Source organism: Dama dama, chromosome 10 (genome assembly GCF_033118175.1).
Source record: "Dama dama isolate Ldn47 chromosome 10, ASM3311817v1, whole genome shotgun sequence".
Lineage (NCBI taxonomy): Eukaryota > Metazoa > Chordata > Mammalia > Artiodactyla > Cervidae > Dama > Dama dama.
This window is the reverse complement of record NC_083690.1, coordinates 29,582,020-29,607,654: the sequence shown is the minus strand read 5'-3', so window position 1 is coordinate 29,607,654 and position 25,635 is coordinate 29,582,020. Positions and strand designations below refer to the sequence as shown.

Below are 25,635 nucleotides of genomic sequence, written 5' to 3'. Positions count from 1 at the left end.
CTTGGAGAAGGGAATGGCAACCAACTCCAGTATTCTTGCCTGGAGAATCCCTTGGACAGAAGAGCCAGGTGGCAAAGAGTCACACATGACTGAGTGACTAACAGGAATAAATCTAACAAAAGATATGCAAGTCATTCAAAGCAAAACATATAGAATACTGTCGAGAGAAGTTCAATATGATCTAAGGATGTGGAGAGACAGATCCTTCTTATAGACCTACTGTTGTATATCTATTCTATTAAAATTCATCTACAGATTTAATACAATCAGCATTAAATCCCAGATAGCTCTGTTGACAAAACAGACAAGCTGATTTCAAAATCTGTGTGAAATGAAAAAGATCTAGAATAACCATAACAATTTTGGAAAAGATGAACAGTTTTAGGACCTATGTGATTTCAAGACTTGACATAAGGGACTTCCCTGGTGGTCCACTGGTTAAGAGTCCAATCTTCCAACACAGGGGGAGCAGATCTGATCCCTGATAGGGCAACAAAGATACCATGTACCCTTTGGCACGGCAAAAAAAAAAGACAACATGAAACTAGAGAAATCGGGACAGTATGTTAGTGCAGAAAACAGAGCAAACAGATAAACAGAGGAGAAGACAGATCCAGAAATAGACTGTCACATTTACAGTCAATCAATACCAAACCAAGGTTCCAAGTCAATTCAATGACTTGGACAGAAAATACTTTTTTAAAAAACAAATTGTGTTTAAAATAACCAAAAATCAGTACAGGGCAAACTGAACTGCAACTTCTACCACACTCCATACACAAAAACAAATTTCACATGGATTGCAGACCTAAATTTAAAAGCTAGAATCATAAATCTTCTTGAAGAAAATGTAATGAAGTATTTTATAACATTATTGATGTAAGCAAAAATTTTAGACAAGAATCAAAAAGCACCGAACATGAAAAAAGTGATAAACTGGATTTAATCAAAACAAAGTATCTGCTAATCAAAAGAGTCTATCAAGAAATCAATATATAAACCACAGAGTAGGAAAATGTATTTCTCAAGGAACTAAAGACATTTTCTATATTTTATATTAGGGTATGAGTTATATAGTTGTCTAAACCCCTTAACTCACACACTCAAGAAACATGCATTTTAGATTATTTGAATTATGAATCAATTAAAAATTAGAAATCAGTTAGTAAAGGTGAAGTTGAAAAAGAAGCTGGAGAAAATAAGGAAAGAATACAGCAAAACTAAAAAACTACTAGCAGAAGTAAAATTCAAAATATAACCCCCCCTCCAGAAACTAAGCTAATACCACTAAACAGTGATTCAGTTCTCTGAAAAAAAAAAATATATATATATTTATAAGGAAAATTATCCGGATGTCAAATTAAGAAAAAGAAAAGAAGTACTTATAAAACTAGAAATCACAAAGATGATGTATTTATAGATTAAAGGACATCAAAATATAAAGAATGACAAGTACACATTTACATTAACATTTTAAAACAAAAAGAAATGTGTGATTTGGGGGAACAAATAAACAATCAAATTCACTAAAGAAAATGATCATTTGAATAGTTAGTAAACATAATATAAACTAAATACTGATACAGAATACTCCCAAACTTTTATGTTTACATATTTCACAGGAATATGTGTAAGAATATTGAGAAACAGTTATTTTATAATCGCTTCCAGTGCGTAAAAAGATGGAAAAGTCTCCAATACCTTTATAAGTTCAGCAAAACCCTGATACAAAAACCTGCCAAATGGAAAGAAAAGGTAAAGGATCAATTACTTCTCATGGGTACACATACAAAAGCCTAAATAAAAGCCCAAAACAATAGCTAGTCAAACACAACAGGATGTTGTGACAGAAACTCATCCTGAAGAATCATGTCTGAACCATAGGAGATTTTTTAATGTTAGTAAATTCAATTAAATAATACACAGGATCAACAGGTGAAATAATAAAAGCTATATAATTACCTCAATAGATGTCAAAAAGTTACCTAATAGCCACAATTGCTTTAAAAGAGAAAAAGGTAAACCAAGAATAGGATATATTAGCTTAACATTATAACTAACATTCATATCAAACAGCAAGCAGTTCCATTTGCAAGTTTAAGTTTAAACTCTGGGGCCTTTTCCATTAAAGTCAAAAACAAGAAAAAATGTCTGAAATTATCATTATTATTTGATCTAAAATTTCTACCCACAGAAATTAGGCAAAAAAGAAAAATGAGATGTACCCACATAGCACAGACTCAGAAACTTCAGGGAGCATTTTTTTTTTTTTTAACAGGGATTCTAGGTATACTGGGACAATAAGGGACACCTGCTTGGATTCCTCTTCTATTTTCCTAGGTTGCTGACTAAGTACCGCCTATAATTCCCTTACACCACTTGTTCTTTGCATAGGGCTAGACGTGGATTTGCCTACTATCCTGTTCATCTCTGCTGAAGCCTAGTCCAACCTGATCCCGAGTCAGAATTAGGCGCTGGATCTGCCTCTGCTGGAAAATCAAGAGTTAGGCAGTGGATCTGCCTCTGTTGGAAAACCAAGAATTAGGCGCTGGATCTGCCTCTACTGTGAAGGGATGCTGTGGCTCAAAAGTCACCAACAGTTACTCAGAACTCAACAACTACCTCACTCTCAAATAGATTTGCCAAAGAATGTTTGAAAAGTATTCACTGTATTTCCTCAACAACATTGAGAAGATGTCTTATCAATCAAATTAGAAAATTGGCAAGAAAATAATCACAGAGATGAGAAGGCAGTGTCATAGAAATAAAAACCCAGTATAATTTTCAGCAGAAAACCTGAGTACAAAAAAACAAAAAACAATATATATATATATATATATATATATATATATATATATATATATACACACACATATAAGAAATGCAGAAGCCTGAAGATAAAGAAGAAAAAACAAAAACTGTTGGAGGGGGAAATGCAGAGATAGCAGTCCAGGATCTAAACTACCTAAGGCTAGAAAATTGAAAGTCGCCCAGTCATGTCCAAATCTTTGTGACCCTATGGACTATACAGTCCATGGAATTCTCCAGGCCAGAATATTGGAGTGGGTAGCCATTCCCTTCTCCAGGAGATCTTCCCAACCTAGGGATTGAACCCAGGTCTGCCACAGTGCAGGTGGATTCTTTACCAGCTAAGCCACAAGGGAACTCCAAGAATACTGGAGTGGGTAGCCTATCCCTTCGCCAGTGGATCTTCCCAACCCAGGAATCGAACCGGGATCTCCTGCATTGCAGGTGGATTCTTTACCAACTGAGCTATCACAGAAGGCTAGAAAAAGAGACTGAAATCTGTGGAGCGAAAAGGGTGTACAACAAAAAGGGTAAGAAAAAATATCTTCTAGGAAAAAACTTGAGAAAATTGAAAGAGTGACTCATACCACAAGGAACCCTAACAGCAACAAAGCACCAACCTCTGTTAGCAATTATAACAGAGGGGAGTAAACAGACTGGTGAGCTGTTCATACTTCACAGATAATAATCACAATCTAAAAAAAATTAGATTGGTCACAATGAATTAACAGCAGGTTGGTCACGAACCTCTTGACAATATGTAAAACCAAAAATAATGGAGTACCAACTGTAGAATTTTAAAAGCAAAAGGCTGAAATCCAAGAATTCTATACCTAAAGCAACTTGTCATCTGTGCAGGTATCAAGAGAAAGATATTCTCAGATTTTAAATACTCAGCAGATTTAGAATTGAGGTAAACCTCCTCAAAAAAAATGACAATGAAATTTTAGAAAGTTTATGCAGGAACAAATGTATATTAATTAAAAGAAGAAGCAGAAAATGAGTTAAATGTGGCTGTCTCTAAGCACTCAAACCAGTTAAATGTACAGGCAAAATAAGTGTTTCAAATATGATTATAAAATTGATAATATTCTTTAAATTGAAAATAATAAAAATTGTTTTTAAAAAAGAGGGAGGCATATTTGTAACGGCCATATATTGAAATTAAAAAAAGAATAGAAAAGAGAAAAAGTGAAAACAGTTAATTTCTCATCTTCCATATGAGCAAATATTATCAATTTGTAACTGATGTTAGGAGTTAAATTCACAAAAAATTTTATGGCCATTACTAGAAAAATTGAAAGCAAGATATCTAACTTTCAAACAACTGAGAGAGTACTATTTAAAAAAACAAAACAAAAGCACCCTTTCTATATGAAAAGGCAACCTACTGAATGGAAAAAAATACTTGGAAATCACATATTTGATAACGGGTTAATTTTCCAAAATATATAGAGAGCTCATAAAAGTCAACAGCGAAAAAAAAAAAAAAAAAAAGGAAGAAGAAAAGAAGTCTTATTTAAAAATGGACAGAGGATCTGCATAGACATTTTTCCAAAGAAGACACGCATTTTTCCAAAGATGGCCGACAGGGTCATGAAAAGATGCTCAAAATCACTAATTACCAGGGGAATACAAATCAATACCACAATGAGATATCACTTTACATCTGTTATAATGGCTATCATTAAAAAAATAAGAAATAACAAGTGTTAGTGAGGGTTTCCCTTATGGCTCAGATGGTAAAGAATCTGCCTGCAGTGCGGGAGACCTGGGTTCAGTCCCTGGGTTGGGAAGATTCCTTGGAGGAGGGCATGGCAACCCACTCCAGTGTTCTTGCCTGGAGAATCCCATGGACAGAGGAGCCTGGCGGGCTGCAGTCCATAGGGCTGCAACGAGTCAGACACGACTGAGTGACTAAGCACAGCACAGGGAGGGTGTGGAGAAAAGGAGACACTTGTGCACTACTCGCGGTAATGTAAAACGGGTGCGGCCACTAGGGAAGACAGTATAGAAGTTCCTCAAAAAACAAAAATAGAAATATCATATAATTCATCTGGATCCACTTCTGAGTATTTATCTGCAGAAAATGAAAACACTAACTCAAAAAGATACCTGCAATCCCTTTGTTTACTGCAGCATTGTTTAGAAGAGCCAAGATATGGAAACAAACTGTCCATCGACAGATGAATGGATAAAGAAAATGCAGTGTGTGTATACACACACACGCACACACACACACACACACACACACACACACACAGAGGAATATTATTTAGCCACGAAAAAGAAAATCTTGCTATTTGTGACATCATGGATGGAACTTGAGGGCATTGGTGAAATAAGTCAGAGAAAGACAAATACCACATGATCTCATTCATATATGGAATCTTTAAAAACAAAAAAAAAAAGCCAAGCTCATGAATACAGACAACAGAGGTTCTCTGGTTGGTGGTTGCCAGAGGCAGGGGATGGGGAGGTGAAATGGGTGAAGGTAGTCAAAAGTTACAAACTTCCAATTATAAAAAAACAAATCATTGGAATGTACTCTACAGCATGGTGACTATGTGTGTGTATGCTAAGTCACCTGAGTAGTGTCCAGCTGTTTGCGACCCTATGAACTGTAGCCTGCCAGGCTTCTCTGTCCAAGGGATTCTCTAGGCAAGAATAATGGAGTGAGTTGCTGTTTCCTCCTCCAGGGGATTTTCCTGACCCAGGAATTGAACCCACCTCTCTTTATGTCTCCTGCATTGGTAGGTGGGTTCTTGACTACTAGTGCCACTGGGGAAGCCCCCATGGTGACTACAGTTAATAATAGTTCTGTATTGTATAACTGAAAGTTGCTACATTTCTAAGAGAATAGATCTTAAAAGTTCTTATCAGGAGAAAAAATTCACTATGTACAGCGAATGGATATTAACTAGACTTACTGTGGTGATCATTATGCAAAATAAATAAATATCAAATCATTACATTGTATAGCCAAAACTCAGTTGTATGTCAAATATCTTTCAATTTTAAAAAACCCACTGTAGTAAAAAAAAAAAGAAGACAAATTAAATACATTAATTTGCACATCAATTCAGTTCAGTCACAGTCATGTCTGACTCTTTGTGACCCCATGAACTGCAGCACGCCAGGCCTCCCTGTCCATCACCAACTCCTGGAGCCTACCCAAACTCAGGTCCATTGAGTCAGTGATGCCATCCAACCATCTCATCTTCTGTTGTCCCCTTCTCCTCTTGCCCTCAATCTTTCTCAGCATCAGGGTCTTTTCAAATGAGTCAGCTCTTTGCATCAGGTGGCCAAAGTATTGGAGTGTCACCTTCAACATCAGTCCTTCCAATGAACACCCAGGACTGATTTCCTTTAGGATGGACTGGTTGGATCTCTTTGCAGTCCAAGGGACTCTCAAGAGTCTTCTCCAACACCACAGTTCAAAAGCATCAATTCTTCGGTGCTCAGCTTTCTTCACCGTCCAACTCTCACATCCATACATGACTACTGGAAAAACCATAGCCTTGACTAGACAGATCTTTGTTGGCAAAGTAATGTCTCTGCTTTTTAATATGCTGTTTAGGTTGGTCACATGGTAACCAGCATAAAGCAAAATGATAGAAATTAAGACCCAACTGAAAAGTTTGGAAATAAATGATAGGTTAAACTTTCTGACAAGAAGGCTCTCAGAATAATTATTTTTTTTTATTTTTTCAGAATAATTAAAAATTAAAACATAGTGGTACATATTGGTTTATACACCTAACAAAATCACACAGAAAGGGCATGGGTGCAGGATACCATGTTCCTGGAAGAAGCTGAATAACTGTGAGTGTTCCCCAATGACCACACATAACAATAAATGTTATGCAAACACAAGCGGAAAGGTTACATTGCAAAAATCAACAGAAAGCAAAAGCCTAACTCAAAAGTGTTTCAAGAATATTTACATTGATAAGAGGTAAAATCCACTGTGAAGACAGACAGAGCATTGAAAACTAAAATGAAAGCTGTTGAAAGTAAACTGAGGAAGCAAGGTAACAGCAGTGGGAGATTTCAATACATCACAGTAACTTATCTTGGATAAAATAACCAAAAACAAAGGTGGAAGGGATATAGGTAATATGAAGATAACTTCTATGCATATATAAAGTCTTATACCATAGAGGCAACACCTTCATAAAAGTTCATCTTATTCTCACTTACAAGGAATATCCTAGTAAAGAGCCAGGTGATATTAATTTTCCAATGTACAGCAAAAATAGAAAATTTAAATGTAAACTAGAAATTAAAGACCCTACTGACTTGGAAATTATAAAGTACTTCTCTCAAAAAAATTGTAGAAGGGCAGAAGAAGTTAAAAACTACAATAAAATATTATAAAGAAAACAATGGAACAATTAAAACTATCTATCAAAATTCTGAGATACTACTAGTGTCTTCTCAGTGGCAAATTTATTGTCTTGGCTGCCTTAATTAGTAAATAATGAAGAATTAAAATAAGTCATCTACCAAAGTTGCTAGAAATGTCAACAAATAAGTGGCACAGAAATAAAAACAGAAAATCAAAACATCCTATGATGAAAACTAGAGGAAATGAAGAACTGATTGTCACAGCAGTGAACGATGCCCACATCACACACTGGTCCATTTAGGTAGAGTTATGAACTCCCAAGTTGATAGTGACCAAGCTTGTCCATCAAGAGAGCAGGCAGGTGTAAGACAATAAGGACTGGTGGAGACTGTGGCATTTGCCCTGCCTAGAAAGGACAGCTACTCAACTTCACCAAACTATTGCAATGAAAGAATGCAAGTCCAGACTTGCCAAATTCTCTGATATTTTTAAGAGGGAGAAATGCAGATTTTTAATATGATATTTTTTCTGCTTTATAAAATGACGTGTGAGCCAAATAAAACATGGCTAAGAGCTGAATTTGGCTGGTAGGCTATAAGTATGCAACTTCTGATTTAGACTACTTATTTCAGCTTGAATCAGTTTCAACAACTTATATTTTTCCAGAAATCTCCATTTCATGTAGACATTCACATGTATTTGCACTAAACTGCATCACATATTCTTTTTTAAAAACTTCCATATTTTTTTCTCTTCTAGTTTAGTGACAACTCTCTTAATTCTTAATTAAATATGCTTTATTTGTCAATGTATTGCATTTTTCCCCCAAAAATCAGCTCTTGGATCTGTTTATTGAAAAAATTTTGGTTTTTCATTTAAAAATTTTCAAGTGGGTGGGATTCTTATTCAAACGTTTGTTATTACTTTTTGGTTTATTGCACTATAGTCAAAGAATGTGCCTATAATATTTGTCCTTTGGAATTTAATTAGGTTGTCTTTGTGGCCTAATACACAGCCATGTTTGTTAACCTTCCAGAATCATTTCAAAAGAGGAGTATTCTCTTTTCAAGGGAACAAAATTTACTGATATATTACATACATACACAGGCACACACTCACATACACACAGGTTCAGTGCCATTCAAATTTTGTTCCTTAGTTTTATCTACAGGATCAAGCTGAAAGGAATGTGTGAAATCTCTCATAATCATTTTTGCCCCTATTCATAATATTTCTAAAATTTTTTCCTGAGATAAAATCTTTGCAATAAATATTACATCTTAATGAAAAAAGAAAAGCCTAAAATCCTTACATCATCATTAGTGTTGTTCACCAAACATTTCCAGTTCATTCCATTCTAGTCATGGAGTCAGATTCAACTTCCCAATAGCCCTTGATATGAGGCATGGCCACCTGACTTGCTGTAGCCAATGAGATGTGAACAGAAGTGACAGAAACTTTAAATAAGAGTCATCATGTAATTCACTCAGTGTCTTTCCCTTGCCACCGCTGTCATGGAAGCACAGACAGAAGCCCCCCTCTGCCAGGATTGCTGAGTGAAGATGACTAAGAGGAAACACCCAGCCAACCTACAGTGGACACACAGCGTGAGTGAGATGTTTTACTTTGTGATACTGAGCCACTAATATTCAGGGAGGATTATTTATTACTGCAGCATAACTTAGCCTGTCCTTACTGCAACAGATCAACAACAACAACAACAAAAACAGACAATCTGGAAAAGGAAAAAACAGATCACTAATCAACATGTTGAAAATACATCAAAAAAAAAAAAGAAAAGAAAATACATCATCTCACTTGTGAGTGAAAACTAAGTCCCCATTTTTTACCAACCACATTAGTAAAGATTTGTTAAATAATACTGAATACTGGTCAGGGTGTTCTGAGATAGGCATTTTCTTATATTCCTTTTAGTAAATTCTGCCTGAGTGAAATATTATTTATGTATAAAGGATTTCAGCAGGTTCTTATCTTTCACACAAGACTCTCTCTCCTAGGAATTCAGCACAATCTCTGTTTTCACGATGACATAGTACATGGTACCAGGAGGAAACAAACTTTGCAACTGGGATTCTGAGATTGTCTTGCTTATCTATGATCTTAAATGAAGTAATGACTTTCTTCCTAATGAAAAATGGTATACTGTTATCTATAGCATGACCAGCATCATAATTAATTAAATGTCATCTGTGGTTTCTGGGATAAAATAATCATTGAAAGCAAGGCTTTCAAAGGCCTGTGTAGTTCCTATGTTTGACCTTTATAGTAGCAATGATGACTACAAGGGCTGTAGGGTGTAATGGCTGCTCTGACAAGCTCAGGCCTTGAAACTCTCAGCTAGGTTACAGTCAGAGAACTAGAGTGCTTCTAGGGTAAACCCCAAATCATCACTTATTTCTTACAACCTCAGGGAAGACCTCAAATTTAATTGGGTGGCCCGTAGAATGATAATGAAATCACAGACTCATCAAGTCACTCATGTGAAATTTAGGGTACTGGCTGGAAAGAAGTGGGACCTGAGACTTAGAATGGGGACTTCTGTGTGGATTCAGAAAATTGAATGATCAAGTCTCCCTGATGTCCACTCTGATATTTCTCTGAGGTCAGAAAAGATCAGTCTGAAGAACTTGTGGATCATGAAGACTGGAAATAAACACAACTTCTGTGTTTGCCTTGAACAGAGATGCCCACTTTCAAGATCTATTCCTACCAAGTTTCACTGACTCTAAATCCATGACTCCAATCAGATCAGCACATTCCAGAAGTCCCAAGTCTGCTATGGGAGAGGAACACAGAGTCTCAAGATATTGCTAATTTGTATTGTTGTAAACCAGGGGGACCAGTGTAGCCATGAATTCTAAGGTATTAAAATAAGAGAGACAGAATATAATACTGGATGCTGTTAATGAAATGGGTGCATGAACCAGAAATTCTGTTTTCATTATGTTGGATCGAGTGGCAGGAAATGGGTTGAACAGTTTAATCTTTAGCAGAAACTTAGGTTCATTGTGGGCAACTGTCAATACAATTGAGACAGCAGAGTCTTCTTAGGAAAATGCAGAGGGAGGAGCTGCTTTGGGAGATAGGGATGTTGGAGTGGATTTGTCACAAACATCCACCATTACTACTTATCCCGAGAGGCCCGAAAGGACGCCCCTTTGCTAAAGCAATGAGAAGCCCAAAGACACCATCTTCAGTTCATAAACTCTGCTCTAGAATCAGGCTTGACTCATTCAAGAATAACCTGGGGAGTGGCTGAAATTTATCATCCAGCTAAAGCTGATGGCAGGAGACTATCTGGAACAGCAACTGATAACCAAAACACTCACTCAGGTTTGAAATATCTACGTGACACCGTGACTGGAGTGTGTGTGCATGTGTGTCTGTGTCCTGTTAAGTCACTGCTTCAATGCCTTGTTGTCAGCCTAAGTGACCTATATCCACCAAATCACAAAAAGAAAAACAACACATTGACAAGACATGTTGTCAAACAGTCGGACGTGACTGAGCGACTAAGCACACACACGCATAGTCTAAGGCATACCATCAGAAACAGGAAGCAACCCAATCGCGTTTCCTCGTTTGACAGTCTCTCCCATGGAGTTCAGGCTAGATTCATGGCGCTCTTACTAGCAGTGTGACCTGGGCAAGTAACTTGAAACCTCTGTACTTCATTTTTCTCATCTATAAAATGAGAATCATATGGGTACCTATAGCTGTTATGAGAACTAAGTTAATAAGTAAAGTGCCAGAATAGCAGTCTACAATGAAGACTCCACTGCGTTAGCTTCTACTATCATCACTCTAAGTTATTATCGGAAGCATGGTGAGCACTACATAAGTAGTAGTTATCACTGTCATTACCTAGCTAAGATTTACCGTAATGAAGTCAAAATAAATTCAGCAGTAATTCCCTAACAGAATGAAATATGAAGTAGTTTGATGCCAATCATGCTGATTCACAAATACAAACACAAAAAGAGAGAATTTCCTGTGACTGACCTTCACCAGGACTTTGTGAATTACTTCCAGCTTTTAAAGTTACACATCTTCCCCAAGGGTTACTGGCAGGAGATTAAGGAAGGACTGCACTCCATGGAAAAGACTGTCAAACAAGAAATCATGGTTGGGTTGCTTCCTGTTTCTGATGGTATGCCTTAGACTCTGTGTGTGTGTGTGTGTGTGTGTGTGTGTGTGTGTGTGTGTGCGTGTGTGTGTGTGTGCGCGCGCGCGTTCAGTCATGTCGGACTCTTTTCAACTCCACAGACTGTAGCCTGACAGACTTCTCTGTCCATGGGATTTCCCAGGCAAGAATGCTGGAGTGGGTTTCCATCTCCTTCTCCAGGCAATCTTCCCGACCCAGGGATTGACCTTCATCTCCTGTGTCTCCTGCACTGCAGGTGGATTCTTTACCTGCTGAGCCATCAGGAAAGCCCTTAGACTAGCACCTGTCAAACTCAACCACGCACATAAGTACTTGTTAAAACTCAAGCTCTTGTGAAGTAGTTAGCCTCCAACTAATTAAAAAAAAAAAACAAAAAAACACTCAAGCTCTGAATCAGCCGGTCTCGGGTGGGCCTGAGGGTCAGCACTGCAAGTAAGCTCCCAGGATACGGTGATTCTGTGGGTCCCTGGACCACAGCTGGAGAAGGGAGGAAGCCAAGGCCCCAGCATACACAAGCATTGGGAAGGCCCCCTCTTTCAAGCAGGACTGACTGACCAGTCCTGCTTCGTCATATCCCCAGAGGAAATATATCCTTATTTGCTTTTCAGGCATTTACTCCTCCTCAGACCTTCTTGTTCATAAAAATACACAGGCTTGAAGATTTCTCTTCAGCCAAAGGTTTTCTTTTAACCAAAAGTCACCCAATGATGTTGATGGACACAGTGCTGTCCATAACCTGGCTAGATTGTTAAAGGATGAAGGTTCTTGTGCCTCACCCTGGGGATTCTGACTCGACGTGTCTGTTTAGCATGTTTCCTTTTTTTCTTTTTTTCATGTGCACTCAAGTTCATGTACCTCTGCTTAATGCTAAAACCCCAGCTACTTCCACCAGGTCATCCCCCTTCATGAAGTCTGTGGGTGAGCATCTTCCCTCACTAAAGAAAGAAGTGTGTATATAGATGATGGAATATTACTCAGCCATAAAAAGAATGAAGTAATGCCATTTGCAGCAACATGGATGGACCTAGAGATCATCATACTAAGTGAAGTAAGTCAGACAGAGAAAGACAAATATTATATGATATCATTTAGATGTGGAATCTAAAGAAATGATACCAATGAACTTATTTACAAAACAAAAACACATTCACAGCCATCAAAAGCAAACTTAATAGTTACCAAAGGGGAAAGGGTGGGGGAAGGATGAAATCGAAGCCTAGGATTAACATATACACACTGCTGTGTATAAAATAGGTAAACAGCAAGGTCTTACTGTTTAGCACAGGAAAATATATCAATATCTTGTTATAACCTATAATGGAAAAGAATTCTAAAAGGAATAGCTGTATGTGAATGTATAACTGAATCACTTTGATGCGCACTTGAAACTAAACACAACATTGCAAATCAACTATACTTCAACACAAAGAGAGAAAGAGAGAAGAAAGAAAGAAAAATGAGAGACAGAAAAAAGAAAGGAAGGAAGCATGTATTTGAAATCACAAAATAGACCTAGGCCTGTTCCAGAGCATCCACATGAGTACACTGACACGTTTGAATGTGAAGTGGAAATGAGCTGTACTGGGAATTAAGTATAGACTTTTCTGTCTTCTAGAAGATCACAGATGAAAATAGGAAAGTCATAATCATATGACTGATCAGCAAAGTGTCAATACATGTAACGAATGGGTAGGAAAAGAGGGAAGATACAGACACACAGGCTAACAACGAGGACCCTGCCAACTCTTTCATGTGACTCTGGCCATAATTTAATTCTTTGCAGCTCAGTGGTTTGCCTCAAAATGAAGCAAAAAGGCATCTTGCCAACCATAAAGTTAAGCAAATTCACACATAATGGACACCAGAAAAATCTGTTCTAAATGGAACAAAGCTGAATCATACTCACCATCCAGACAGTGGTGAACCTAAAAAAAAAAAAGAAAAACAAACACAAAAAAACCCTATAAACCTGCTGAGGGATAAGAATTCATTTCAAAACCCCAAATTTGTTGGAATTTCATAAGATTCTGCACCTTTGAGGCACAGAAGGAAAATTAAGAATGCAGAGGGCAAGGGCTGCATTTGTTTTGTTCCTTGAGTGCAGGAGAGGTGGAGACAGCTGGGAAAGGAAGATTGCATTAAGAAATATGAGCGGGGACCCAGGCAGAAACCATGGGCTTCTGAAAGCATCTCCTGGTTTGATGGTTTCAGGAAACTACTTACAAAGCTGGCTGGGTTCACTCCAGATGCCCACAGTGGTGTAGTTGGTGAAACCATTACGATGCAGAAAAGAGTCAAAAATGTCCCTTTGGTCTTAAAGATACCAAGGCCCTTTTCCCCAGAGGACATTACAGGAGGCTCCAAGGGGCCCCAGGAACTGTTGTGGGAACCGCAGAGCTAATGAGAGCAGCAGGGGCATGGCAGAGCCCACAGTCACTTTCTCAACTTGCTTCTATAAAAGATTTAAGCTTTGGAGATGCTTTTGTAAGGTGACTATTTTATCATTTCTAAGGACAGTACATAACTGGTACTGCAATGCACTGGAGAGAAATGGATTTCCCGATGCAAGGATTGCCTTAGGTCACTGAGCTTAAATGTTTCTAGGAAGCTGAGGAAGAGAGCTTCAGACTTCCCGAATCTGGGCTGAAGGTGAGAGGCTGGCAAAAGCATCTGGGAAACATGAGTCCTAGTCCCCAACTGATGTCAGTTCAGAAGTCACCTCAGCTGCAGAGGCTGAAAGAACCTTTGCAGCCATAAAGGAAGCACTGGGCAACTGGGCAGGAATTTGGGTTTTCTGTTTATTTAACTCGGGGCAGTTCAGCCTATGCGGTGTACACACACACAGGGTCAGTCCCAGCTCTGAAGTCAAATAGGCTATGGTCAGGAGAGCAATTCCAGACCCTGCTACTGCCTGTCTTCCATTCTGCCCTCTGGAAAACCGGCTCCCCACAACACACACACACTGGAACCGTCTGGCTCCCACAGGCTCTGTGTCCAGGAAGCCAGCGAGCTCCCTAATCCAGGGAGATTACTGCTACACACAGAGTCGGCAAAGCACCCCACTCCCCAGGAACCACCTAATGAAAGCCTCATGGAGAGACTAAGGTTGTACAGACTTGGTCTAATTCCATCTGGGCCTCGTGCCGAAGGTATGACCTCACCAGCAGGCAAACCGGCAGGGACCCCAGAGAGAATGGATCGGTGTGTGGGCCAGACCAGCCTCAAATCACAGCCAGCTGGGATGCACGGAGGCACTGCCATCTCTCCTGATGCCCTTGGATCCCATGACCAGGGTCTGTCAGGAGTCACGGTCATCTTACAGAGAAGAATCCTAAGTTCTGGCCCAAAACCCTTGTGTGAGTGTGTGTGCGTGTGCGTGCATGCGGCATTATCCTCACAAAAATCTCTGCCGTTCCACAAGTTTCACACCAAAGAGAAGCTTAATTAGGTAGGGCCAAATGTCTGCAGAGAATCTCCAGTTACAGAAGCTGGGAGGAAGGATATAATTAGAACCTGACTTAAAAAAAAAAAAAAAAAAAAAAAAACAGAATAGCTCAAAAGACCCCACTAAGAGAAGGACACTGAAAAACAGTCAATCCACGCATATCCAGTACTCAGAACCCAGAAATTTCACTTACCAGTGTCACTGACAAATCACATAAAGACGTTTCAGCTTCAGCCTGGGTATTTTTCCCTTAGCTCTTTTCATACTTAAGCATCTATTACATCGCAAAAGGCAATTCTTTTTGCCTGTACTGCTGCATTGTCTTCATTTGTTGTGTACTGATTCTTTTGTAGGCAACAAAATAAAAGTTTGAGGAAGCTGCATTTCAGATATATAAGATTATGGCTGATTTGCATTGTTATATGGCAGAAATTTTTTAAAAAACAAAAATTAATATATTTAAACAAAGAAAGAAAAGTAAATAACTGTGCTTTCACCTGATGGGGTCACCATGAAAAAGCAGATGATTTAGGCTTCTGTTAAAGGAACTAATAGAAATTCTCTGTACACTTTGCTTGGAAGTCACGCCCTCGGCATTGGTCACTAAGGATGATATTGCAAATGAATGGGTGAAACCTGGCATCTCTTAAGCTTCATCCCGTTGGCTACTTGAGTCCTGATGGGGTCCAGGAACAGCACCATCACCCGAGGCCCCCAGGGGACTCCAAGGCCTCCTGCAATCAGGGAGGATTTGCAATAATGTAAAAATTCCCCATGAGCCGGGGTCTAATGAGTGAATAGACAGAGAGCAAGGATGTACTTGGATGAAGACCCACAAAACTTCCATGGAAGTAACTCTCCCATGATAGCCCCTGGCTCATTTTGACTAAATGTTGCTAAGTCCATTTGCTTTTAGTCCATTTGACCATGTTTTATTTTGCTACGCTATAAGAGGAGACTCAAAGGCATTAAAAAAAAAAAAAAAAAAAAAAAACTTCTTAATTCTACAGAGAGGGTAGGTTAAGATTTCTATTATTTTAAGGAAGAAACTCTTTTTTTCTGGAAGTGTTTCTCTGAAATGATGATGGGAATCCAGGGAAGAGATTTTGCTATACAACATGTGCTTTGCTCCAGCTTTTCAGAAATATTGGGTTAGCCAAAAGTTCATCTGGGTTTTCCCATAGGATGATGAAGAAAAACCCAAAAGAATTTTTTGGCCAACCCAGTACCTCTAACTACAGAGCAAGGTCGAATCAGGCCTGCAAAGACCCACAGAGTCACAATCAATCAGAGACGTAAGGACAGGGCCAGCACTCCACGTACTACTGAACATCCCTGATAGAACATCTCTTTCCTGAACCAGAAGATAAATGCCCACAGCTGCCCTTGGTGGTTGGCACTGGGGTCCAGTCACCATACAGTCATCATTAAATTTATCCTCTTTCCAACAAGCCCGGCAAGACAACAGGACACAGCTGTGTTCAGCTAGTCTGCAGGCCAAGCAAACCTCCCCCTACCAGGGTCTTCATCTGTCTCTCCCAAAAGACCCCTGCCCCCATCCTCTGTTTCCTTTCACTTGGTCTTTACTTCATGCTCTACAAAGTCCACCACTCTGGACCCCTTACACCTGGGATCAAGCTGCTTTCCAGAGGGGGAGAGTGTGTTGAAAAAAACAAATCAGGGGACTTTCCTGGCAGTCCGGCTGTTAAGACTTCACCTTCCAATGCAAGGGATGTAGGTTCAATCTCTGGCTGGGGAGCTAAGATCCCACATGACTCGTAACCAAAAACCCAAAACATAAAACAGAAGCGATATGATAACAAATTCAATAAAGATTTTTAAAACATGGTCCACATTAAAAAAAAAAAAAAAAAACCTAAAATAAGAAAGCTTCTTTCTGGACCTTTGGCCAAGGCAGGAAGGTCACAGCCAGTTTGGGATAAACTCCTAGGGTTTTAGAGCAGGAAAGAATCTTAAGGATCAGTAAATGCTGTCATTTTCCAGAACTGTTTAAGGATAGTGAAACACTTTCCCCCATTGAGACTGTATGTAGAAACCAGTATGTAAAACAGAGAGAAAAGAAGCTGTTATAGCCAAAAAATGGAATGTGATTTGGCAATAAAATGCAACGAAATAGTGATACATGTTACACTACGGATGAACCTTTCAAATATTATGGTAAGTGAAGGAAGTCAGTCACAAAGGACCGTGTATCCCATGATCCAGAAGAGCTAAGCCCATAGAGACAGAAAGTTGGTTAGTGGTTGTCTAGGACTTGGTGGGGGATAGAGCAATAGCTTGGAGAGTTCCATGGACAGAGGAGCCTGGTGGGCTACAGTCCATGGGGTCACCAAGAGTTGGACACGACTGAGCAACTAACATTTTCACTTTTAGAGGGAATGGAGGTGATAAATAAGAGGTAAAGGGTTTCTTTTAGGGTGATGAAAATGTTATAAAATTGATAATGCTATTGGTTGTGCAAACCTGTGATACACGCAAAGCCACTGAATTACTCAGGTTGCACAGGTGAATCTTAGGGTGTGTGGATGCTGTCTCAACAAAGCTGTTTTGAAAATGAAACAGAATCATTCTCACTGCTCCACCAGCCAGGCCTCCCCCACCCCGCCCCCACCCCCAGCTCCCTCTAGTGGCCCCAGAGCCACCTCTGCAGACCCCTGGAGGTCTGTGCAATGTGGTTTGAAAAACCCAGACCTGGTTCAAGTTTCCAAGTTGCCTGAAATGTAAGCCAGGACATGAATCCAAGTTTTCTGACTCCAAGTCTTTTGACTGTTTTGAAAGGCCCTTCAAACCCAAGATCTCTGATGAGTCCTGGCTCATCCCAGGGGATAGGGGTGGGGGGGTGGGGATGCTGTGGGCCCCAGTCTTACCGTCCATGTCCAGGCGCTGCATGATGATGGCCAGCTCCACCTCACTCGGCATGTACCCCAGAGAGCGCATGGCCATGCCCAGCTCCTGCTTGGAGATGAAGCCATTCCCATCTCGGTCCAGAACCCGGAAGGCCTCTCGGATCTCTACAACAGGAAAGCAGAGAAAGTCCAATGGTCACAAAGCGTGGTTGACTGCAGGGGTCCCCAGCCCCTGGTAGGAACTGGGCTGCACAACTGGACGTGAGCGGTGGGCTAGCAAGTGAAGTTTTATCTGTTGCTCCACATTCCTCATGTTACCACCTGAACCATACCTGCCCCCTACCCCACCATCCATGGAAAAACTGTCTTCTCTTGCCAAAAAGATTGGGGGCCACTGCTCTACTGCATTGAAATGATTGGCAACTGTCTGCAGAAAACTCCTAATTACTTTACAAAGAGTGATGTGTCAAAACCCGTTAACACGCTCCCCCCCCAAAAAAAAGGTGGCCAAAAGAGAAAGAAAAAAAGAGAGAAAAGAGAATGGGAGGAAAAGAGAGGGAGGGAAGGGGATTAAAAAAAAAAAAAAAAACACCAGAAAACAGAAAAACAGCTTTGGAAGGAGGAGATAACTAGCTCTGAGCAGCTAACACAACATAGTGTTGTGTTAGTCACTCAGTTGTGTCTGACTCTTTGCGACCCCATGGACTGTAGCCCGCCAGGCTCCTCTGTCCATGAAATTATCCAGACAAGAATACTGGAGTGGGTTGCCATTCCCTTCTCCAAGGGATCTTCCCAACTCAGGGATCAAACCTGGGTCTACTGAATTGCAGGCAGATTCTTTACCATCTGAGTCACCAGGGACACCCTACACAAAGTAGGGGGTGCACAATTAGCCAGTGGTCCCAGCTGGGAATCACGTTAGCCATGGACACTTCCCAGTAAGGCTGAGGTTTTGCTTTCAGCAGGGAGAAGACAGGAAGGCAGCGACCTCTCAGGTTGAACAGGAAGGCAGCGACCTCTCAGCTTGAGCTAGGGAGGGAAGGAGAATGAGAGTCCCCCTTGTGGACGTACATTCAGCTCCCTGCTGCCACAGAGCTGTGCAGAAAGCTTTCTCAACCTCCTAGGAGGACAGGAGTTAAGTATCCTGCTGTTTTTATTTCATTCCTCTAATTTACAGCTGTTTTATGGCTATAAACAACCTCAGATCAATAAGAGTGTCATAAAAGCCCCAGAGGCATCTTTAATCACATTCTCTGGGGCTGGCAGAGAACTTGACTCTACCATCAAGAAGGCCATTTCCCCCAGCAGGGGGATGCCCATCCTCTTACCCCCGCCAGAGCTGCTCTGCTTTCCACCCAGAGTCCCTCCCTCCAGAGCCCTGATCTCTTTTCGCCTTCTGTTCATCATGGGTTGGCTGAGCACTTCCTAACACCTCACACTCCTGTGAGGCATGGGAATTCGATTTGAGATCACAGTCTGGAGATGAGAGGTACGTCAATTGTATCTGAGCACCAGACATGGACAGCTTTGACTTTTCATCAATAAATTCAGTGTGAGCTCAGCTGCGGCAGCTGCCAGCACACATCGGGCCATTCAACAAGCTGCCTTTACCTGAGGAGCACGGGAGTTAGGACTGTGGAGAATAAAGACAGTGATCTGCCGGGCATCGTGGTTCCCCTTCAGAGACCCACACTCCAGGTGGGAAGATAAGATCCAGTCAGAAACTTGCAGGAACTCTGAACTAATGCAAGACATCAGCCGTAGCCATTTACAGTTTCCCCCATGTATCGGTAGGGGATTGGTTCCAGGACCCTGTGGATACCAAAATCCACGGATATTCAAGTCCCCTAATAAAAAATGTATAAAATGGAATTGGGCAGCTAGACCTTGTAGCCATGGATTCAGCATCCACAAAGGGCTAACTGTAGTTACCACGTCTCTAAATATCTAACTATCCTCCCAGCAAGCACATTGAACCCTGACCCAGGCAGGCTTTTCCTTTCCTCTTTGCATTAAATTTCCTGTGGTTGCTTTAATCAATCACACAAATGTAGTAGCTTAAAACAACAGATATTTATTCTGTCACAATCTGGAGGCTAGAAATCTGAAATCAGGTGGTAAAGAACCCTCCTGCCAAAGCAGGAAACATAAGAGAGACACAGGTTCAATTCCTGGGTCAGGAAGATCCCTTGGAGGAGGGCATGGCAACCCATTCCAGTATTCTTGCCTGGAGAATCCTATGGACAGAGGAGCCTGGCGGGCTACAGTCCAAAGGGTAGCAAAGAGTCGGACAAGACAGCGATTTAATATGCACGCTCAGACCAAAATCAAGATGAGGACAGACCTGCCCTCCCCCAGAGGCTCCAGGTAAGATTCTTTTCCCACTTTTTCCTGCAAATCTACTTTCCTGAGCTTGTGGCCGCAAGGCTCCAATCTCTGCCCTGGGGTTACCTTCTCTTCATCTGTCTGTGATCTCCCTTTGCCTGCCTCTTACAAGGACACTTGTGCTTGCATTTAGAAACCACCATATAATCCAGAATAAACTCCTCATCTCAAGATCCTTAATTTATTGGCAGCTACAAGGACCATTTTTCCAAAGTAACATTTATAAGTTTCTAGCCTTGGGGATCTGATTCCTTTGGGGATTGTTTTTCAGACCTCTGCACTCTCCCAGCCAGTGCTTCCATCTGAAACACCTTGCCATCCTCTTTACCTGCCCAAATCACATCAGTCCTCCCAGGCCAGGTCAGAGGTCGTGTGTTTCACAGCAGTACCCTCACTCACCACAGCCAAGTTTCCTCCCTCACTGCTGACTGGTCAGCAGGACAGTTACTGCTGCTTCATGACACCTAGCCCACACCACCTAGAAATACAAAGAAATCAAGGTGCTGAAATCATGGCTTCTGTGAGCTACAAGTGCCTTGTACATTTCATTCGCGGCTCTATGTTCCCACCTATGTGCTGAAGGAGACACTAGACAGACAGCTAGCTCTTCAGTGGATGATGAATCTGAACAAGTAAGCACCAGATATCAGCAGCAGATTCATTATCAATACTAATTCAGCATGCTGGATGCGTTCCATGAATAAATGTGTGCTCCAGCAGAAGGAAGACTAGTCTGGGAGTCAGGACCTTGGGCTCCCGGCCAGGCGTATTAGCGAATTAGGTCTGCAGCCAAACCCTGAGGCCTTGGTTTGTTCATGTGTAAAATGAGCCAGGTTGGCCAAGAGAATCCGTGAGGTCCTTTGAGCCCCTTTCTAAGGATCCGTGGACATCGTTACAGTATTTAAAAGAAGAATAGGAAGCCTGTGTTCTTTTTCATACCATATTAATCTGCTGTTCAAACACACCTCTTTTTTCCATTGATGATACAGAAAACATTTTAGCCCTTTCCAAATTCTGAATTAAGGGGTTTGTCTGCATATTTAGACTTTTCTCATCAATGAAACATGCCCAAGATTATCTAAAGCAGCCATATGTTTTCCAAGCACGTGTCGGGTGGACCTAAAACAGCTTATAGCCAGTACTCAGCTTGAGATCCTGGCACATGGCACTCAAGGACACGAGGACAGAGGTCATGCCTCACTCGGCCCAAGTCCAGACACTGAGGGTAGGGGGATGCAGACGGAGGGTCTCCTGAAATGGGAATCAGCTCACAAAGAAGTCCATCCAGTCCCCATGATCAGGGCAGGCCTGTCCCACAGCCTCATCTGAAAACTGGGTTGGGCTGGGTCTCCTTCCAGCCTCTGTGACGGGGTTTTACAACAGGTCTGACACAAACCATGCAACAGTAGAAAATGTCAGATGATGACAGGGTCCCTGCTGGGGTCCCAGGTGGGCCAGCCTGATGGCCAGCTGCAGGCTGAGCCCTGCCTCTGCTCTCTGGACCACTTCCTTCCCAAGGCACCATCTCCTCTTCCCACCCCTCTGACTCTATCCTCAACTCTGGGCTGATGCTGTCACACTGAAGGATGATCCCCTTCTGTTGACAGGGCCTAGCCTCACCCCTGTGGTCCCTCTGCATGCCCTAGATCTTAGCAGTGAAAGGGCCTACATCCTGACATTAGCTACTCCAGAGGGCTTGGTTAGGGATGTTTGAGAACTTGACCTGGAAATGAGGGCCTTGGTGGGTGTGCCTCCCGACCCTTACCTGGCTGCCTGGGCTACTCCTTAAGCTGTCTCACCTCTGGACTGTTGGATTTGGTAACTCAGACCTCAGACAGGGGTCCCTCCGGTGCCCTGCTTGAAGGAACATGCTCCTTCGAGGCCCCAAATCCCCATGGTTTTCCTGTTTGCAGTATGCATCCAGGCTGGCCCTGCTTCAGCCCAGGACAGGATGGAGAAGAAACAGCTCAGCTCAGAGTTCTGTTTTCTTTGGCCCCAGGTCAGTGGGACAAAGTCATCCTTCTCTGTTTGCTCCCAAGGGGACTTTCCCAGCAGTTCAGTGGTTAGGACTCCGAGCTTCCACTGCAGGGGATGCAGGTTTGATCTGTGATTGGGGAACTAAGATCCCACATGCCATGTGATGCCACCAAAAAAAAAAAAAAAAAGCTGGAGATTTGGGGAAAAATCAACAAAATTGATAACTCTTAAGAAAGAATCAAGCAATAAATTATTTTTTTAAAAAGAATATCTACTTCTGTTGTGTGTGCGTGTGTGCGTGTGTGCGTGCATGCATGCACAGAGGCAGACAAAGCTCACTAACTTCTTTTTCTTTCAAAATAACAGAAGGGGTGAGGGGGAAAGTACAAAACTAGAAATCCATAATGGGAGCCTCTGGAGATTTAATCTTTCCAGTGAAGGGAAAGCCCAGGAAACGAGAAGCTTATTAGAAGGAAATGGGTCTTGCAGTCTGAGACATGTGATGTGTGCCTAATTTTGTTTTTAATAGCAGAACAGGGTGTGAGAAATATGCCCATAAAACGGCGGAGACATGGGAGCAGGCCGGATCTTTCTGCCTCCGGCTGCAGACAGCCAGGGTGCAGCACGAAGGGGCTCTGGCCACCTTCCACATCCTCGGGAAGTGGAGACCACAGATCAAGTTTTCAGGAACAACTCAGTCACGTGGTGTGCTTTCCACTGGAACGTATCCCCTCTTTAGGCTAAAGTCCCTTGTGCTTCAGAGTTATATAACCGTGCTTTTGGTCTTTGATTTCATTGCAGTCTCACGCAACACGTGAACACCAGGCACCAGCATGGCCAATTCTACCCCCTCCAAGATGCCTGTGTGGGCCACAGGAGGGACATCTATGATGGTCACAGGAGCCTGTCCAACTGTCATTGTGCAGAGTACAAAAGGTAAGACACATCTTCCAAAAAAAAGGAATCCACTCTCTGCCTGTGGAATCTTCTAGAATCAAAGTCTGCACTCCCACATGGATCTGGGCCTCTCCTCCCTGGAATGAGGCTGATGTTCTGAAGCCAAGCAAGACCTGGGATAGAAATGGTCCTGCTCTAGAGACTGAGAGATGTATAGCACATGATGCCAACAAATCTATTTTCTTAGAAATATCTGGAGCCACCACTGGTACCCGCTACTTTCTGACGCAATGCCCTCTGAAAACCATGCTTTGGTTCCATGATGCTCTCTAGGGTCATAGCCAATTCAGGCAGGAACAATGGTGGAAGCACAGTGATCATACAGAACAGCCTCATCAGTCAAGCCACCTAAACAGAGTGTGTATCAGATGAAATCCAGAGAGCAGGCAGAGTCAGTATTTATCTGCTAATGGTCTAGCTCTGAAGAATCAGCTGAAATTCTTTGTGCTAACTGGCAAACTCAAATCAGTAATGAAGAACAATGTTTGCTATCTCAGTCCTCATTAGCTTGAAATCTGTTTATTATCCACAGAAAGGTAAGTTTGGGAAGCACCGGGGTTTTAACCACAAAATGTGAGGGCTTTACAAATGAACAAGATGGCTTCTTTTGATTTGTATCATGGAGAAACTGCTGGAGAGATACAGCTCAGCAAGGCTAGGCAGGCAATTATTAACTAGTCACACAAACGCCAAAGAATTGATACTTTTGAACTGTGGTGTTGGAGAAGGCTCCTGAGAGTTCCCTGGACTGCAAGGAGAGCAAACCAGTCCATCCTAAAGGAAATCAGTCCTGAATATTCATTGGAAGCACTGATGCTGAAGCTGAAACTCCAATACTCTGGCCACCTGATGCGAAGAACTGACTCATTGGAAAAGACCCTGACGCTGGGAAAGACTGAAGGCAGGAGAAGGGGACAACAGAGGATGAGCTGATTGGATGCCATCACCAACTGGATGGACATGAGTTTGAGCAAGTTCCAGGAGTTGGTGATGGACAGGGAGGCCTGGTGTGATGCAGTCTACGGGATCACAAAGAGTCAGACATGACTGAGTGATTGAACTGAACTGACGGAACTGAACACAAATGCACCAGAAAATATGATACAAGTCTGGAAGTCTTTATTTGGGAGAAATAATAGGACAGGGGCCGAGCCAATGACAAAAGAGATTTAGAAAAGTTTCCCCCTTTTCGATGAAAAACAACAAATGCATATATAGAAATGATTAATACAGCCTTTCATTCACTGAAGAGTTGCTGCATAATTATTATATGCCAGATGCAATCCTAAGATATACAGGGAGCCAAAGAAACTTTCCAGGCTCTGAAAAGCTTACATTCTAGTTGGAAAGACAGAGGGTGACCAGATATTCATAACAGAGGATGACAAGCACAGTAATACAAGTCTACATAAATCTCATGGAAGTCCTTCCTTAGGACAGACAGCTCTGTGAAATCTTTTGAATCTTAAGACCACGGAGAGAAGGGAAAGGAGGCTGAGTGGGGAAAATGTACCAAGATGGGTATGTTGAACATCCTGGCTGCACAGTGGATATAGAAACATTGAGAGACAAGGGGGAAGATGTGTGCCAAGACAAGACTGAAAGAGCCTTAGAAGCCACCCAAGCTTTACCTTGTAGGCCAGGGGTTGGCAAATCTGTCTGTGGCCAAATCTGGTCTATCACCCTGTTTGTCAACAAAGCTTTATTGGAACACAGTCATGGCCATTTTCTGACATACAGTTGTCCATGGTCGACTGCTTTGGGACCACACAAACAGAACTAACTCATTGGGATGGGGAAGGTTTGAATCACGAAGCCTAAAATGTTGACTTTAGCTTTTTAAAGTTTGTGGACACCTGTTGTAGGTCACAGAGAGTTCTCAGTGGTTCTAAATTTAAAAAAAGAGAGAGAGAAAGGATCAGATTGGTTTGTAAACCGAGGGCTGGCAAAGACTATGGTGACAAGGAATGAGAAGTAGAGCCCTCACCGGAGGCTGTCACAGAGACCAAGTGGGGATACAGAACCTAGAGCTGCCCCTAGAGCTGCTGGGAGGGGCAGAGAGACTTGTGAGTGGTCAGGTCAGGGCACCTGAGTGTCCCCAGGTTACGATAGGGATGAGTTGAGGATGATGCTGAGGATTCTAGTATGCCTGATGGAGTGAGCAGTGACGATATAAACTGAGAGAATTCAGGAGGAAGCAGAGGGTTTCAGAGAGGGGAGGAACATGGTATTTGGCCACCTGGAGTCCAGGGCCCTGACAGATACCCAAGCAGTCAGGCCTGGTGAATACACAGAAATACACGACTAGCCTTTGGAGATGGTGATACTAAAAATATGATGAAGATGGAAAACAGGAATAGAATGACCATAATTGCATATAAAATGCTAGTTCAATCCCGGTGCAGGTTTTAGTGCGAATGAGTTCCAATTTAATCATAATCAATCAATCTGCAAATACAACTAATTGGTTTCAGTAATTAGGGAACGACAGAGGTGAGAGCTGAGACAGCAAGGTGGTGGGGCTCTGAAGGAAGAGGGAAACATGCTGGGAGGAGGCAGGGATGCAATGAGGAGCGTCCTGCATTGAACAGTGCTGATGCCAACAGATGGGGGCAAGATGGGGGTTATGCTGCTGCTTTTTTTAATTCACTTTTTAACC

At 41.8% G+C, this 25,635-nt stretch overlaps 1 protein-coding gene across 1 annotated transcript in view; it reads right to left on the bottom strand.

The window, feature by feature from the left end:
• Window positions 1-25,635, bottom strand: part of CALN1 (calneuron 1) — a 401,744-nt gene that overhangs the window by 219,806 nt on the left and 156,303 nt on the right. Inside the window, exon 3 of the mRNA XM_061153364.1 lies at window positions 17,679-17,822. Within this exon, the coding sequence (XP_061009347.1) occupies window positions 17,679-17,822 (144 nt within the window). The remainder of the gene's footprint in view (window positions 1-17,678; window positions 17,823-25,635) is intronic.